General features: G+C 31.1%; 2 protein-coding genes across 3 annotated transcripts; both read left to right on the forward strand.

Moving 5' to 3' along the window:
- Positions 1–5,833: 5,833 nt before the first annotated feature.
- On the forward strand, positions 5,834–11,388 carry LOC107933373 (cleavage and polyadenylation specificity factor subunit 6). 2 transcript variants are annotated; one of them, XR_001693602.2, is made up of 3 exons: positions 5,834–6,034; positions 7,080–9,193; positions 10,455–11,388. XR_001693602.2 is itself a non-coding variant. In XM_016865563.2 (2 exons), exon 2 carries the CDS (start codon positions 7,093–7,095, stop codon positions 9,037–9,039), a length of 1,947 nt encoding a protein of 648 aa, XP_016721052.1. In that variant the 5' UTR covers positions 5,834–6,034; positions 7,080–7,092; the 3' UTR covers positions 9,040–9,446. The 2 variants fall into 2 exon arrangements, 1 of the variants encoding a protein (XP_016721052.1); XM_016865563.2 differs by lacking the exon at positions 10,455–11,388 and having other exon boundaries at positions 7,080–9,446.
- A 4,559-nt stretch (positions 11,389–15,947) lies between these two features.
- On the forward strand, positions 15,948–16,946 carry LOC107933361 (uncharacterized). The gene has a single exon (XM_016865544.2). The coding sequence runs from the start codon at positions 16,030–16,032 to the stop codon at positions 16,813–16,815; it is 786 nt and encodes a 261-aa protein (XP_016721033.1). The 5' UTR covers positions 15,948–16,029; the 3' UTR covers positions 16,816–16,946.
- The last annotated feature ends 2,434 nt before the right edge of the window (positions 16,947–19,380 follow it).

Raw genomic sequence — 19,380 nt, forward strand, 5'->3', positions numbered from 1 at the left:
GTCAGGCCTTATGTGACATAATTTAAAATAAAAATTTTAAAGAAAAACAAATATTATAAAAATGAATGTTTTGAAGTTTTCGAAACATTTACAAAAACTGTCATTTACTATCTCTCCTTTTTGTAGTTTTACTTTAGTTTTAGTTTTTAGTTTTAAAAATTATGCGACAACATTTTACTTTTCTTTAAAATTTTCATTTTAAATTAAGTCACACAATATTTTACGCGTCATTTAATGGTTAAATTAATAGTTTTAATAATTAAAATGTCTTATTGATATAACATCGATAGTTTGAAGATGTAATTAGAATGTTTTGAAATTTGAATATTAATTTAAAACAAAAGTTATAGTTTAAGGGTGTTTGTGCAATTATATATATATAAGCTTGCTTTGCATAACAAGTCCTAAAACGTTGTGTGAATACAAAGCAAAGAAAAATATATTCTATAACTTGAAGCTTGAGAATGTCATCGTCGGCTGTGACAAGATGCATGCATCTTTGTCCCTAAGATTTGTCTACATGATCAACTATATATATATATTGCTTTCAACATGCTCGAACATGATCTTTAGACACTTAACAAAATAATCATTATTATTTTGATCGAAAAAATATTGTGGGTTCATGAATGTCAGTAAAAAGAACCAAAGATTCTACCTTATCCCGACATTAGGTTTCCTGTCTGAAAAACTTTTGCTAATCATTAGGGTTTTTTTTATCGATTTGGATTTTGAAGTTTTATGTTTGATTTGAATTTAATCGGATTTTTATTGTTAAGTTAAAATGAGTTGTTTGTTTATGTTATTGTATAAAATTTGAGATTTTATCCTTATATTTTAAAAATTAAAAGAAAAATTATTTTTTATTAATTTAAAAATTTTAGTTCAATTATTATTATCGTCAAAAACATGTAATGTCATTTGAGGTCTGTCTAGCCAAAATTTTAAGTTAACATATTTTGATAGACAATACTTACGATCTTAATCACCGGGTTAAAATTTTTAAATAAAAAAGTATGACTTCATTTTTAACTTTTCAAGTACGGTGACTAACAACATATTTTAACCATTTTCAAAATTTGAGTTAGATTTTAGATGATAATAAAATTACGTGCTTGAACTCTTTTTGATTTGTTTTGATTAAGTTTGTGTATTTAGTAAAAGATAAATTCAATTTTCATACTTAACTTCAAGCTCGATTTAGTAAGAGAACGGGTCATGAGGGAAGGCTTATATACGTCTGCGAAATTAGAAAATTACTTTATAGAGGAGTCAAAGATGAATCATAATTATCGTGGAGGGGTTAAGTGCAATTTTACCATTATATTAACTTATAATTTCATAACTTCAAATAGACTAAAAAGCATATTTAGCATTTTTTTGGGACCGGCGTTAGTTCAATCAATTATTATTATTATTAGCAACGTGGTGGAAAGCCAATGTTTTTTTTTCCTTATGTTCTTTGAAAGCCAATGTTGATAGAGCTGGTGGTCAAAAAAAATGTCAAAGAGCTGAAATGAGAGAATTAAGGAACATGATTTACACACACACACAAAAAAAAAACAATATGTGCACTGAATTTGGAAAAGTTTATGGGAGGAATAATCCAGGGTGTTTTGGATGAGGGTTTGAGGGGATGAAAAAAAGTGGTGATGGTTTAGAAGGTGGGCGGCGGCGGCGGTGGGGTGGCGTTGGGTGGTGGTGTGGAAGTGGAATCATGTGGTTGCGCCCCATGTGCATTGCATATATTGAGTAACATGCACCCAAAGCAACAAACATATGTGACACCACTAGGTTTTAACACTTGGCTTTTCCTTTTTCATTCATCCTATTCTCATAAAATCCTTCCATGAAATCCGTACAATCACGTCGGATTATAACAGTTTGTCATAAAAGCTTCCATGAAATCCGTACAATCACGTCGGATTATAACAGTTTGATTGGTAAAATTGCTATGACGGCTTTGTATTCGTAGTTGGATTGTATTTTGTCCCTCTATTGTTAAAAAATAGTATTTTTTTTATTGTTAAAAACAAACTCATGTACGTTAACATGATGTACACATGGTACGCATTGTGTAACTGTTTGGTTATTTTGTCAATCACATTAGTTTTTTATAGTAGAAATATATGAATTTTTTAACAAAAATGACCGGTTTACCTTTTGATTTAACGTACAAAGACTAATTTACTCATTTTTTGAGTAAAGAGAGTAAAAATGCCATTTGACTCATAGTATAGGGGTCTCTATAGTACTTTTACTCAAAAAATACTAGTATGCTCTTTTATCTAATGTACAGTGATTAGTTTGTCCATTTTTTAATAAAGGGGTAAAATGCTCTTAATATAATATTTCTATTTTTTTAATAATTTCATTATAAGTTTTAATCATATCTGTTCTTTTTGACATAATCCAATCCATAAATAGGAGGATAATATGCTTTAGTGCACTTGAACCCACGTCCTCTTATATTGACAACAATACCCATGCCAATCGAGCTAAAACTCAATCGACTTAATATTTCTGACTTTAATCTTAGTGATAATTTACACTTTTATCTCAATTTCTAAATATAAAAATTTTTACCTCACTTTTTCTTTTTCTTTTTTAGAGTTTATAAATACAAATATAATACAATGCCACAAGTATAACATAATCACAAATATATGTTCGATAAAAAATAGAATCAAATCAATACAAAACACGAAAGGGCAAAATTGACACATATCAACTACATATGGTGGAACTAGAAACTCACACAAGACAATTGCTCGTTATGGGACTCAACCCCCGTTCCACTAAGTTGCCATTAAATTATGAGATAAAACGACATATAATCCTTGAACTTGGTAACCTTTTTCAATTTAGTCATTAAAGATTTTTTATCCACATTATTCCTAAAACTTTGTAACTTTCTCAACCTGATCATTGAATTTGTTTTCCATGTTTGATGACATGGGACTCTTCGTATAAAATCTCAAAACAGTAACAAATAAATTATAAAGAAATTATAATTTTAAAGATATGGCATAATCTCAAATTTTAATGTCATCACACTTTAATGGAATAAAAATTTAGGGACCATACTGAGAAAAGCTGTCAAATTCTACGACTGATGTGAAAAAAAAAGTTTAGGGACTAAATTAAAAAAAATACCAAAATTAGGGACATAAATGTTAGTTTATCCCTTAAATTATTTGAAGTATCTTCATTGCCCACCAAATGCTTATATATAAAACCCCTCAAGTCCCACCAAGTCCTGCGAAATACAACAAAAGCTTTTCAAATTTGAAGTTTCTCTCAGAAAATCAGCTACTAAGACGCTTTGAAAAAAGAAAAATCATGGAAATTCCTTCAGTTCCCCACCTTTTATTAACCAATCCCAATAGCAAACAAAGCAATCATCAAATTCCAAATTCTAATGGAAGATCAAAAGTTAATAAGCGAAGAAGAATCATTAGGAAAAAGCAAATCAAATGCAGAAAACCCAGAACGACGGTTCGACAATGCCGTGGAAACTGCCGGAGCTCCATCGGAACGAAGCTAAGAACGCTAAGGAAGTTAATTCCCGGCGGCAACGGATCCGTGGGATTCGAAGGGCTTTTCAATGAGACGGCTCGATATATATTGTTTATGCAGATGAAGATTAAAGCCATGGAGATTATGGTGAGAGTTTTAACGGATTCTAATGGAGTGAAATAATGATGATGGCAATGATGATTTGTAAAGGCTAAGGTTATGTTATTTTCTTCTTCTTTGGTTAAAATTTGTTATAAGTCTCTCTACTATTTGTAAATTTGAAATTTAGTCCTTATATTTTTATTTTTAAGAATTTAGTTCCTCTAATTTTCAAATTTCAAAATTCAGGTTCAAAAATTATTTTGTTAAATTCAAGTTCATTCTAACGTCATTTTCTTAGTTACATTTCTACTAAATGATTTTTTTATATTTTAAAATATCACACTAACCAGTTAAAAGAAAATAGTCTTAATATTTAAGCTTAAATTTTGAAATATGAAAAAAGTAAATGGATTAAAATTTTAAAATAAAAATATAATGATCAAATTTCAAATTTGTGAAACGTAAAGGGACCTATGACATATTTTATTTTTTTAGCTTGTTATTTATTGTTGTTTTATCCGCCACTGAGGTTGTCTGGTTTATTATAAACCCAGACATATATATATTTGGCTTGATTTGGTAAAAGTACTAGACTAGACTCTGTATTCTTAGGCAGAGTTCATTTTAGTCCTAGTACTTTAAAAACAAGCACAAAGTCCCTGTAAAATTATATTTTTAGCAGATGAAGAAAAAGTGTTTTATGAGGTGGACTTAATTGAATGATGTGGCATTAGTTTAATATACCACGACCATGACTCATTATATCTTACAAAACTCGAATCATTGTATTTAAATGATTAATAGAAAATTAAACTATAGCACACCTATAAAAAATTAATATAAAAATTAAATATAATTTTTAAGTAACTTGAATTTTCTCAAATTTCAAGTAATAATTTTATTTTATTTAATACAAATTTTTTTAACATCCGTAAACACCTTTATCCAAAAGTTCGAAGCAAGAAATTTCAACCTTTTGGATTGATTTAAAAGCTTAGTTTGATAAGAACTTTTGACTTATGGTTTGAAAAGTTAGTTCAACTTGTAAAATATTATTAAAAAACAATGTACTAAAACACCCCCAACCGAAACTTGATATTATTTAAGTCACTAGCATAGTGACAAAAAAAATACTTAATATCAAAATTTCTGTCTATATTAATTTTGTATTCAACTCGTGATATACAAACTATTACGGTGTAATTTTATATATGAAATTTAGGTCCGATTAAATTCTCACAAACTATTAACATAATTATAAATTTAACATCTTTTTATGTTTATATTACATTTACAAATAATTATATTTATCCAATTTTAAAATAAATTGATGTGTTTATTTATTTAAATTTGTATGACTGAATCAAAGTTAACGTGTTATGTATATATTTGAATCATAATCAAAGTTTCATATGTACAATTGCACTAATAACTAATTGAACGCTAAAAAAATAAAGGTTAAATTATGATGGTAGCTCTTGTACTTTGCAAAAATTATGGATTTAGTCCATGTGCTTTAATTTTATCAATTGTAGTCCCTGTACTTTTTTCATTTTGAAATTTTGGTATTGACCCAAATAGTAGCAATTAAATTCATTTTTTTAAATTTAATTACTAAACTTGTACTATGTGTATAACTGTAGATTTAGTCCATATTATCCACTTGGATCATTCTAGGTCCCTATACTTTCCGAATTTTGGAAATTCAATCTTGATGTAAATAAAAATTATTCATTAACTAGATATCTAGTGAGTAATATGTGAAAATAATAGGTTGACATTCCATTAAACACATGATAATATGCTTTTTTGCATCAGATTTTGGAAACAGTGACAATAATAGAATTTAACAGAAAAAACTATACTAAATTAGAGGTGTTTATGGGCTAAATAATCCAACCCAATTTGAGTCGGGCTTGGACCTAGAATTTTTAATTGCAACTCGATCCAACCCAGCCTGATATACTATTTAAAAAAATGTATAAAATAATTTAAATTCAAATAACAATAAAATTATTTTTTAAATAGTAAAACAAGTCATTTGGGTTGACATAAATGGGCCAGCCTCAGATTTGAAATTTTTTAAAATCAAGCATCCACCGACCCAACCCGGCCCAAATGATATATTTTTAGTTTTATTATTATTATTTTTTAAAATTTAGCCCAACTGGTAAAAGTATAGAAAGGTCGAAAAATTATCCACTAGGCATTTTAGGCCTTGAGGGGGGAGCTTTTCACTTACAGCACGCCATTTTTTCGACCTTAGTGCTTCTTTTTTTTCTTTCTTTTTTTGCTTAGGGCATTATTTCCTTGGATCAGGCTCAGGCAATCAGCTTGCGCTTAGTTTTTTTTTTCTTCATAAACGGCCACAGGCGTCTCTGTTCCCTCAGCTGTTCTTCATTCAGAGATTAAGGTTAGATTCTTGTTTTTACCCCACAATTATCTATATATATACACATATATAAATTATGGTTTATTAATGGGATAATTGTTAATTTTATGTAGGCCAAATTCAAAATCGTTGTATGATTTTGTAGATGAATGAAAAGATGCATCTTTATGATAGATGAAACTTACGGTGTTGGTACTATTATTGTGGTTATGAATTATTTTGTTTTTGTGTTATTCTTGAAAAATTATGTTATTGTATTTAGTTGGATGTAGGAAGCTGTTGAATCGGAAACCGGTGGCTCGACCGATTCGACTTTCGATTTTTATTTATTTATTCTTTGGTAATAGGCCAAAGACAAAGCACAAGAGAAGAGAAGTGGAGGAGGAGTGAGATAAATAAATAGTTAATAGATCATGATGATCCATAGTTGATTACTGGTGTGTCTTCTTTAGATTTTCTTTCCCTTTGCTGATTTTATTTCTATTTATAATTCTTTCCTTCTTCTTTTTTTTTTATTATCATGGTTGGCTCATTTGACTTTTAGAACTGGATAATTGAAATTTATCTGTTCTACAACATTTTACAACTTGGGTTTTTTTCCCCCTATCGATTTATCAAGTTGGATTTTTTTTGGCTTGTAGCGGGATATTTGGATAGAATACGTTGCTAAAGTTTACGTTTTGATGCTTATTTTATTGTGTGAATTTTAATCCTTTGTTTTGATGTTTGGCTGCTAGATCTTTCTCTATTTTGCATTTCGCTGGTGTTTATCTTTTACTTCGAGTTTTAATTACTTGAATTTCCTTGTTGTGGATATGCATAAGATATATGGTTAGGGAAATATGTTACTAAAATGATCCTTACTAAGAGGCTTATTATTATTAAAAAATTGTTCTGGAATCCTTGCATTCTTGACATGATTGACATAGATCTATACAGTAGCATTTTTTTCTTATGGTTTCAGTTTCATAATGTTGAAGTTAGGAATAACCTTGTTTTTCTTCATTATTTTATTCTTCTTCTTCTTCTTCTTCTTTTTTTTTTTTCTCCACTTTTGGTTTGTTAGAGGTTATCTGGGTATGGCTGAAGAACAAATAGATTTTGGAGATGAGGAGTATGGAGGGGTACAAAAGACACAGTATCAAGGGAGTGGAACCATACCTGCCCTTGCAGATGTAGAGATGATTGGGGAGGATGACGAGTACGATGACCTTTACAATGATGTTAATGTTGGAGAAGGTTTTCTTCAATTGCAACGATCTGAGCCACCAGTGCAACCAGGCACGGGCAGTATTGGGCTTCAAGCTCATAAAAATGAGGCTCCTGAACCCAGAGGTGAAGCTGGGGGTTCACAAGGACCAAACATCTCAGGAATTTCAATTCAAGGGAAGTACCCCAATGTTAGTGCCGGTTATCGTGAAGCAGATGTGCAACCTGCTGTTAACAGACCAGAAATAGGATCTGGAAATTATCCATCTGGGTCTGCCAGTTCACAAGGGGGCAGTGTTATGGAGACAAATTTTGATACCCAAGTAAAAAATATGGGTTTTCAGGGATTAACTTCAGCATCCTCTAAGGTTGGGACTGGTCCTTCTGTTGTGCCTCAAAAGATTGCTAACAACCCTGCTCAATCCCTAAATTCAGGTACTGGTGGTCCTCAAGGAGCTTCACAGGTTCCGCCTAATCAAATGGGTATGAATGTAAATCATCCTATGATGAATGAAAATCAGGTTCGGCCACCTATAGAGAATGGTCCAACAATGCTGTTTGTTGGTGAGTTACATTGGTGGACAACTGATGCAGAGCTTGAGAGCGTTTTATCTCAATATGGAAGGGTGAAGGAGATTAAGTTCTTTGATGAGAGAGCTAGTGGCAAATCCAAAGGGTATTGTCAAGTTGAGTTCTATGATTCAGCATCTGCAGCTGCATGTAAAGAGGGAATGAATGGTTATATGTTCAATGGTCGAGCTTGCGTTGTGGCTTTTGCTTCACCACAAACATTGAAGCAGATGGGAGCGTCTTATATGAACAAAGACCAAGGCCAGCCTCAAGTACAGCCTCAAGGAAGGAGGCCAAATGAAGGTTTTGGGAAAGGTGGTAATATGAATTACCAAGGTGGGGATGCAGGTAGGAACTATGGAAGGGGTGGCTGGGGACGGGGAGGTCAAGCTGGCAACCGAGGTGGGGGTGGAGGACCAATGAGAGGAAGGGGAGGTGTAGGTGTAAAGAACATGGTTGGGAGCTCAGCTGGAGTTGGAAATGGTGGTTATGGTGCTGGGGCCTATGGACCAGGACCGGGAGGCCCTGCATTTGGTGGTCCTGCTGGTGGCATGATGCATCCACAGGGTATGATGGGTGCTGGGTTTGATCCAACATATATGGGTCGAGGAGGTGGTTATGGAGGTTTTCCAGGACCTGGTTTTCCAGGCATGCTTCCATCATTTCCAGCTGTTAATACAATGGGACTAGCTGGCGTTGCTCCTCATATCAATCCTGCTTTCTTTGGTCGTGGAATGGCACCTAATGGGTTGGGAATGATGGGTGTAGCTGGAATGGATGGGCCTCATTCTGGGATGTGGACTGACACAAACATGGGTGGGTGGGGAGGAGATGAGCATGATCGCAGGACTAGAGAGTCTAGTTATGGTGGTGAAGATGGTGCTTCAGAGTATGGGTATGGGGATGCGAATCATGAAAAAGGAAGGTCTAGCGGTGCCACTCGGGAAAAAGATCGGGCTTCTGAGCGTGAGTGGTCAGGCAACTCTGAGAGGAGGCATCATGATGAGAAGGAACGGGAATCGGACAGGCCTGAGAGGGAGCACAGGGAACACCGTTACAGGGAAGAGAAAGACAGCTATAGAGAGCATCGACATCGTGGACGTGACCTGGATTATGATGATGACTGGGATAGGGGACAGTCTTCTTCAAGATCTCGGAACAGGTCCCATGCAACACGAGAAGAAGAGCACAGGTCTCGATCAAGGGATGTGGACTATGGGAAGAAGAGACGCCTACCATCAGAGTGACAAACTATGCTGTGCATGCTTCTTTACACTTTCTTATGAGACCTTTAATTAAGTTTTCACTCTCAGTATCTCTTCCTTTGGTTGTTATATCATTTCAGCATTCTCTGTGATGATTGTTGGTCCAGATGCCAAACGTCGTTTCTTAAAGGAAGAAGTAAGTGCTACTTGCGTGGGTGGTGGGGAAGAATAGACTTCCCTTTTTGTTTCTTACTGCACTCTAAAGAACCACTATTAGATGAAAACTTGGTATTCCTATGTTGGAACTTGGAAAAACATAGTATTTTATTCAATGTGGATATTCTTTGTGGGGTTGGAATCCTAACATCCTACATCTGAATATCAACATTGGGTTTATAATTATCTGCAAAACACTATATTCGAGGGAATGCTTACTTGGCTTGTGATCACGATACTTAGAAAATGTTGTTGTTCATATGATGTTGTGATTTACGCTTTAAAAATATTCTTGTGATATGTTTATTCCTGATTGATAAGAAATATTTCTAGCCTGTGGTCTATCTGAACATCTTTTTATAGGGGTTAGAGGTGAGGAGGGTTCATAGGTCAGGAAGTTTGCTTGGCATAAACCTTATATGGTGTGAGAATGAAGTTCATCTCCTTTTTCACTTTCATCTTGCTCTGTCAATCTTGCATCATGATGTTTTCTGGTTACGTCCTCATTTTGTTCTTTAGTTGTTCATTTTCTTTATGCACACTATCTTCTTTTTCAATTGAACTTTGCTGAACATTGTAATACATGTTATACATTATCTATATCATCACATGAGTTTCCCTTTGCCTCTTTCAAATGTTTGAAACTTGATTTTTGGTGGGTTATGCTATATGTTAGAGAGTTTTACTTCTTCCTCATACAGAGTCATTCTGTTGCAATCTAGTCTTGTGTATGTTTTTGAATGTTTAGCTCAGAGGGAATTTGTGTTAGAGCACCAATAATGAAGGATTGCCTGAGTATACCATTTTCCTCTAACTCATCATTTTCCTGTCATCCCTTTTTTCCTTTTCTTTGTCATTTTTTAGTTCTGAAGTTTTGAACTGTATGGTAAAGTTATCCTCTAAGACGGCTCATTTCAAAACAATATTTTACCTAGAATGCTATAATTTCCAGTTTTAGTGCCCGATTCTTAAAGAGGTTCTACATGCTCATATTTATTGTGAGCTGTACCTATGTGACTCATCATCTATTTCAACTGGTTCTTTCATAGATATGAGGGTCATGCCTGTAGGACTACTAGTCTCATTAGGCTTTATTTACTATTAAAATATGATGTGATGCTCGTACTGTTAGTGAGTAATGCGGGTAGCTTCTGGGTGGTGTCTGCCTTTTTCATTTTCTTTTCTTCTTTTCCTCTTTAATGTCTATTGACATAGGGGTTTCTTTTTATCATCACATCCAGGGAGTCAAATGGGGAAACTCTTTGTTGAGGAAGATGTGTTAGAATGCTGGCTTCGTTCGCTTCCCTTTCAAGTGTGCAAAATATATATATATTTTATGAGCACTGCTAAGAAACTGTAACATCTGGAAAGAAAGTAAATCCAACTGAATCCATGAACTGGAATGTTGGTGATGTGTGCATTACAATCACTACTTACAATACAGTCTACTTGTAAAGCATTTTTGTCTTGTAAAGTTCGATCTGTTTATTAGGTCCATATCTTGTAATGTGGCCTCTTTCATTGTTTGTATGATTAAATTTGGCTTTCTAATTAGTCTTAGAGGCGTTTTGTACAGAATCGAGGCCAACACTTGTTCGTGCTATGTATACACTTGTAATTGATTTGTTAGTGTAGAATAGGCATAGATGAGCTAGATGCAAATTGTAACATAGGATCACCTATCCAACTGTAACCATTGATGTAACATGCATACTCCCTGGTTTCTGTTTAAGCACTTGTTCATGCTTGTATACACTTGTAATCAATATGTTAGCTTAGAATAGGCATAGATGAGCTTAGATGCAAATTGTAGCATAGGTTCGCTGTTGATGTAACATACATACTTCCCAGTTTTTGTGTAAGCACTTGTTCATGCTTGTATATACTTGTATTCAATATGTTAATTTATAATAGGCATAGATGAGCTAGATACAAATTGTAACATAGTGTTTCTGATTCAGCTGTAACCATGGATGTAACATAAATGCTCCCCAGCACTTGTTCATGCTTGTATATACTTGTAATCGATATGTTAGTTTGTAATAGGGGCATAGATGAGCTTGATGTGAATTGTAACATAGGTTTGCTGATCCTTGTAACCGTTGATGTAACATACATGCTCCCTTTTTCTGTAAGCACTTGTTTATGCTTGTATATACTTGTAATTGATATGTTCGCTATGTTCTCCAGGTTTTGTGTAAGCACTGGTTCATGCTTGTGTATACTTGTAATATGATATGTTTGCTTAGAATAGGCATAGATGATCTAGATGGAATTTGTAACATAATGTTAGTGTCGCTGATCCAGTGGTAACAATCGAAGTAATATACATGCTCTCCAGTTTCTGTGTAAGCACTTGTTCATGCTTTGTATATATTTGTAATATATATGTTAGCATAGTAATCATAGATGAGCTATCTGCAAATTGCAACATAGTGCCACTGATCCAGCTGTAACCATTGATACATGCGCCCCAGTTTCTGTGTAAGCACTGTTCATGCTTTGTATATACTTGTAATATGTATGTTAGCATAGTCATTGATAAGCTATATGCAAATTGTAACATAGGATTGCCGATTCAACTGTAACCGACTATGTAACATACATGCTTGTTCATGCTTGTATACGCTTGTAATTGATATGTTTGCTTAGAATAGACATTGATCAGCTATATGGAAATTGTAACATCATGTTGAATTGACATGCATATTCCCCAGTTTTCTGTTTAAGCACTTTACATCCATCAAATTGGAAAGGGTTGGAGTTTTTTCTTTTGTTCTTATTCTTGAAGTTATGGCTGGCTGCTGCATTCTGTATTGAGCTAGGAAGAGAATTTTGGGTTGATTCGGGTTTTGTATTGTTGGCAACGATGTCTTTTTGTCGTATTTATGTTGGAATTAAGCTTGAGAAGGCCAATATTTTGATGTATTAATGTAAAGATTCTCACTCGTATAGATCATGTTTTATGTCTTTTCCCTATTTTTGAAGTAAACCAATGTAGCATATTGGATCTATTGGTTTTCCTATCCGTGTATATGTATTTGCATTGATGAGAAAGGGCGCTTCATTATATATATAATCATTGTTGTATCTAATGATGTCCATGCTTGAAGTTATTATACTTGGTTTTATTTTTCTTGGGAAATTCTTTTTTTTTAATATTGTTTTATGATATTTTGATAGAAATCTTACTTTTAGGAGGTATTAAGAATGTAAATCCTAGTAATTTGTCCTAGTAATGTCTCTTTTTTGTACTTTGGTGATTTTATTCAAGTTTTTTTTTTATTTGATTGTTTCTACCTAATGTTTGAAATATATTGCATGGATTATATATAGGCATGGATTTACTTATCCAAATTGTCCAATGCAATCATCATTGACATGTATAATTTGGTAATTAGTATTGCCAATTTTGATATACTATACAAATATTGGAAAATTTTCAAGTGGACTTTTTTCTATGTTACTAGGAGTCAATTGAGTGCTTCTCGAATTTTTTTAGTATTCTTTTCATGTATTTGTATGGTTTTCTCTTAAATTTTATGATGAGCGTATGTGTGGAAGCAACATATAATAAGTAATAAAATGTAATGTTTGAAATTAATAATAACATATATAATATATTTAAAATTTTATAATATTAGATTAAGAATATTATTTCTATTTTAATTGTTTATTATGATATTTTCATTTTTGTTGAGTATTTAATGTGACATAATCTTAATCGACAAATTTATCTATATAAATATCAACAATGTGGGCGAAACCTTTTTTGTTATAGGATTGAAATGTATGAAAATGTTATATTAAATTTTTGGTTGAAGTGGTAAAGAAGTTTAATATTTAATTTTTTTTATTAATTTATTTAATTAAAAAGGAAAGAAGTATCATTGTATTAATATAATTTATTTTAGTTATGAAAGGATATTTCAGTAATTTTCTTAAACAAGTGAATGTTGAGTTGCTCGTGACATTATCTAGGAGTCCGGGATTTTGGATTTAAATAACAATATAGATAAAAGATGAAAATGTTTCATTTTCAGTATTTTAAAAAGCATACCTGTTGTTAGGATGAATAAATTTGATTGGTAGGTTAAATTAATTAAAAAAAATTCAAAATTGGCCCATTTCAAAAATTAACAATCTTGTATATGGTAGAAATTTTTTATATTAAATTTTTTAAGAAAATATTATGATTAATAGGAATAATAAAATATAGTAATTTATAGACATGATATATAATACAAACAACAAATAAAATACTATAAACTTTTGTTTAAATATTATTATCTACAAAATTTAATAGAGAGTGATAAAATTAAAAGTAACCGTAATACTGGTAAGCTTATTTGAGCTCAAAAGCTGTATTTGAGCTCTGTCATCATTAGACTAACCTAACGACAAATTCGAATAATCAATAAACTATTACTAAAAGTCCAAAAGACTTGTTGTATTAGTAATGCGCAAAAACAAGGTCTCAAATGATCAATCATCTTCCTCATCTCATAGTCCAATCTTATGAGTACTATCACAATGCTTTGTCATGATGAATTCTTCTAATAACCGTTCTCAATAAATATGGAGGTACCTTTACTTCTACAAATCCTATGTATATGCCATAACACTACTAAAAATAACAAAAAAAATAAAAAACTAAACCCACTATTATTTTAAAAAAAAATTATTTTTTTAATATTAATCTCGTTGTAGGTTTTTATCATATATGCTATTTTTGATGTAATACTTAGAATTACTCATAGTCCATCCACGATCTTTACATGAGAGGATAATGCGCTTTAATACACTCGAATCCACAACCTCGTGCACTGACAACAATATCAATACCAATCGAGTTAAGACTTCATTAATTAACTTATTTATTTACAAATTTACTAAGCTGTTAAAAATTTCTAACTTCAAATAAATTTCTATTTATTTTCTTTTACTATATTCAGTATTTCGTTAAAATAAAAATTATTTTTAAGGTATAATTATTATATATTATACATTTAATTAAATTAAATTCAACCTTTTCAATAATTCGCTCTTGGTCTATATCATGAGTGAGGGCAACTGTTAATGTTTCAAATTAAATAGTCATCTGCACTACCATGCACTATGACAAAGTGCAAGCTTATGGTGCAAATTTAATTCCATTTATAATATCCTTTTTATTTTAAATCAATATTAAAAATTAAATTTAAGGGTCGATTGAGTCTTAACTCGATTGGCATCGGCATTGTTGCCAATGTAGGAGGTCGTGGGTTCGAGTGTGCTGAAATGCATTATCCTACTATTTAAAGGTTGAGAAATAACTATAAGTAGTTCTTCGAAAGGATTATATAGAAAAATTTTCATTTCTAGGGAGCTGAAGTGAAATTTTATCACATCATAACTTTTAATTCTATTATTTATTAGGAGATTAAAAATAAATTTTTCATTTGAGGGGAGCAAGGTAGTTGCCATTAAATTCATTAACTAAGATGACTGTCTGGAAGTAGCAAGCTGACACAACATTACAAAAGTAATAATATATTTGCCGTATAAAATTTTGGAAATAGTAGAATTTAATTAGCGAATTTAACTACTACAATTTGAATTAAGACTAAACTTTCAAATTTAAAATACAAGGAACAAATATGCAACTTAAGTATTGAATAAGGACTAATAGCAAAATTTCACCAATTATTATCATCTAAAAAATTGTCAAATAATTGGGTTAGTATAACTTTTAGTCATTGAACTTGGAAATTAGGTCTATGTTGGTATTTGTACTATTTTTTATCCAGTTTGGTACTTGAACTTGGCTATCATGCCTATTTCGATCTTTGAACTTGACAAATGAAAAATTTGATGAATCCATGTTTAAGAACTAAAATGGACCTAATGGACAAAAAAATTGCATTTGTCAAAGTGGACTTAATTGCCAAGTCCAAGGAAATGTACATTAACCCAAAAAATCCCATTAAAATTTGGAAAAGGTAACTTTTAGTCCTTGAACTTAACAAATTTTCCTAACTTATTTTTTTTGTCCACATTAATCCCTGTGTTATAATAAACGTCAACAATAGTGGTAGAACAATTGCAAAGCAATAAGAAAAGAAAAAGTAAGAATACACATATTTTACGTGGAAATCCTTTAGCGAAAAAAACTATGGGCAGATAAGGAGAAATTTACTAATGTTGAAAAAACAAATGATAGAAGAGGAATTTAGACTACATCTATTTAAGGGTTGAAAAACCCTGTTCTAATCAAAGTCAAATAAAAGAAGAATAGTTCTATATGGATTCAACTTGTGCTTAATGGGGATTTCTAATGGTCCGTACTGCAAGGGCTCTGTCTCCACGCCCCCGATCACAACCCTAGTTCCAATTTTGTGCTTAATGGGGATTTCTAATGGGCTACAGCCTTTCATCCCCAAAGATCTCCTTAATTTGCCACTGTATTTATTTCTTCAACAAGTGATAGAATTCGAGTCACACAATCTTTTACACCCTTGAATTTGGTAAAAAAAATTTCAATTTTAATTCATGCGATAATGTAACACTCTAAGATTGTACCATGTCGTTACCTAACAATTTTTAGTGAAAAATTATTATTATTTTAAATAATGACGTGAGAAAATATTAAAATGCTATATCTCAAGGACTAAAACTGAAAAAATACCAAATTCAGATACTAATAAATTGGAGATCCCCTCACCGAAAACAAAGTACAAATCTTTTCCATTTTTAGAATTTTTTATACAGAAAATTAGAAACTTAATAACAAAAGTCAGCTTTTTTTCTTTCTTTTGAATTTTTTTTCAAGCAAAAATGGAAACAGCTAAAACAAAGCATCCTACATTCAAATACTTAATCCTTTCCCTCTCCCTTTCGTTTCTCCTCCTTTTTCTCTTCATTTCCCTCCACCCTAACCGCTTCCAAGCACTCCTCACTACCACCGTCACGGAAAACCGTCCTCATTCCGCGTTCGTATCATCCACCGAAGACCTCAAAATCCGACCTGGTTACACCTCCTACGACACTTACATCCAACGCCAACTCAACAAAACTCTTAACCCTAAACTACGTGAAATATGGACGACAAGAGATTGGGACCGTAAGATCCAAGTCTTCTCTCGATTTTTTTCCGATTTGAAATCCGGAAAATTCCTCGCCGATTCATCCAAGTGCCTCTGCGTCGGCGCTCGCGTCGGTCAGGAAGTTGAGGCATTGAAACGCGTCGGAGTCGCCGATTCGATCGGTATCGATCTCGTACCTTTCCCGCCACTCGTTATCAAAGGTGATTTTCATAACCAGCCTTTCGACGACGAGACGTTCGATTTCGAATTCTCTAACGTGTTCGATCACGCGCTCCGTCCGGAAAAATTTATCGCCGAGATCGAACGGACGTTGAAGTCCGACGGTGTCGCCGTTTTACACGTGTCGTTATCGAGGCGAGGAGATAAGTACTCGGCCAACGATTTGTATAGTGTTAAACCGTTGGTTAAGCTATTTCGTAGATCGAAACTGGTTCGGGTCAGGAAAGTTGACGGGTTCGGGTTGGATACTGAGGTTGTTTTTCGTAAGACGAAGAAGAACATTACACAAAGGTTTTGAATTTTTTGTTGCTTTTTGGTAAGTAATTTCTTGTTTGATTTTCTTCTTTGATTTGCAGAAAATTGCTGTTTGATCTTAAAACGATAAACAAATTTGTTGTTTATTATTATAATTATTATTAGTATCGGTTATATTGGTGTTACACTTAATCGAGTGGCTCAACTCGGTTAATAATTTATATTAATGCCTCACCATAATTAAAATAAGTAATATTATTTAAGGTTATTTTAGTCTTAGTTAGAAAGTTTACGAGAATATCTATCTGTAATTAAAATAAATAATATTATTATTTAAGGGTATTTTAGTATTTCACTTTAAGAAAAACCAATAAAATTATGTATATTGTGAGATTTGAACCCACGTCAATTGCATTAATAAAAACTTTACTTTATTAAACTTAAATTTTGTTCTAATATTTTTATACATTTTAATTTTATTATGCACATTTTATTACATCCATCAGTTGTATATATTAATAATGCATTTGGTCGAGTTGTTGTCACGAGTTAATTCGACACCGACTCAAGACTGATGACAACACCATGATAAGTAATTTAATATATTTTTTTCGTTTTAATAACATACATATTCCATGTGTTATTATTAATTAGTTTCAAATTATACGTTTCATTACTTATTGTATGTTATTTTTAAATATACATTTGTATTTTGAATTTGTAGTTTTCACATGCATAAGTGCGTAATACAATTTCTAGTATATATTATACATGTCAAATTTGACATAAATTAAATAATTCTAAATATTTGTTTTATGTAAAAAAAAATTTCTGACCATCCAATAAATATCAATATATATATTTTTTAGGTCGATATAATAAATATATTAAACCGGTTCAAAATTTTACATGCGTGATAAGGATTTATATCGATAAATTTAACGAATCGTTAAAATATTAATTGTACAGAAATATATGAAAGAGTGTAAAACTATGGTTTTACACCGGTATTATTATTATGGAGAAAGATTCACCATTTCGTCTTTTTACGATTAATATTTTAATGATTTAACTATTTTATTTTTAAATATAATTATTTTTGTCATACATATAAAATTTTGAACTGATCTTATATCTCTATTGTAGCGATCTAAAATATTATATATATAAATATTTATTAAATTATTCTAAATTTTTATATAAAACAAATAATTAATTTTTTTTAATTTACTTCAAATTTGACAATAATTACATGTATAAATAGAATATTAAATATAATAATTAAATCGATAAAATTTAGTTATATAAAATTAAACGAAAGTGGTGTAAATGGATTCCTCCGTCGTGGTCGTGGTCATCATTGCCGTCCATTGAACTGCATGTAATTGGCTTCTTTGAAATTTTTTGATACCAACTTTATTTTATGGGCCTTTAATCATTATTTATAATACTGAAAATTTGAATAATATGAATTTAGATAATTAAATTTAAATATTATAATGGATGTGAATATTGATTATTTATGCACGACGCTACCTTAAAATATAATTTTTTAACTTTAGTTTTTTTTATAATTTTAAAATTTTTAATTTAGTATATGATAAAATTATATTTTACTCCAAAAATGAAAAAAATAATTTAATCTTTTAAAAAATTATAAAAATATAGGCTATTAAAATGATGAAATTTCGCTTTTACTATTATAAAAATATATAACTTTATTTAGGTCTCCCTAAAAAAATATTCTAACTCCGCCCCTATTTATGCAGATAATGAATTCAAAAATTTAAATTTATTTTGAAAACCGTCCCCTTATTTATAAAATACAAATTCTATAAAATAAATTTCACTTACTTGGATTTTCAATAATAAATATTCAATGATAATTTTTTTTTTAAATTTTAATGTTACTAAAATAACCCAATGTCATCTCTAATTTGCATGGCATAAATTTTGATGTGTATTTTTTTTTGGGATTTTCATTTGGCAGCTCTTGACTTCCCAAGTGAGTTAAAAAATGTGTCATTTATTTTTATTTTTTAAATACAATATAAGGATATAATTAATTTATTTTAAACTAATTTGTGGAATTAATAATAATTATCTTATATAGATATATATGGTATATATTATGATAATTATTTAATATATGGGTAAACTACTAAAATAGTCCCTTTTGTTTTCCTCAGGTTACATTTTAGTCACTTATGTTTGAAATGTTATGTTTTAGTCACTTACATTAATGTGTTATAACATTTTAGTCACTGAGCCGTTAATTATCGTTAACAGTGTAACGGTAAGCTGACGTGACACGTTAAATCATCATTTCAAATAAAAATTTTAGGTTAAATTATACAATTAGTCCTTGTATTTTTTTTCATTTGGAGCAATTTTTTTTTATGTTCTTTAAATTTTTTCTTCTTTTTTTTTTCATTCTCTTCTACTTCTCTCTCTATTTTTCTCCATTCTTCATCTCTTTTAACGTAAAAGAAAAAAATCAAATTGCTCAAAATGAAAAAAACATAGGGACCAATTGTATAATTTAACCTAAAATTTTTATTTGAAATGATGATTTAACATGTCATGTTAGCTTACCGTTATATCGTTA

This window comes from Gossypium hirsutum, chromosome A04 (assembly GCF_007990345.1).
Source record: "Gossypium hirsutum isolate 1008001.06 chromosome A04, Gossypium_hirsutum_v2.1, whole genome shotgun sequence".
In the NCBI taxonomy this organism is placed as follows: Eukaryota; Viridiplantae; Streptophyta; class Magnoliopsida; order Malvales; family Malvaceae; genus Gossypium; species Gossypium hirsutum.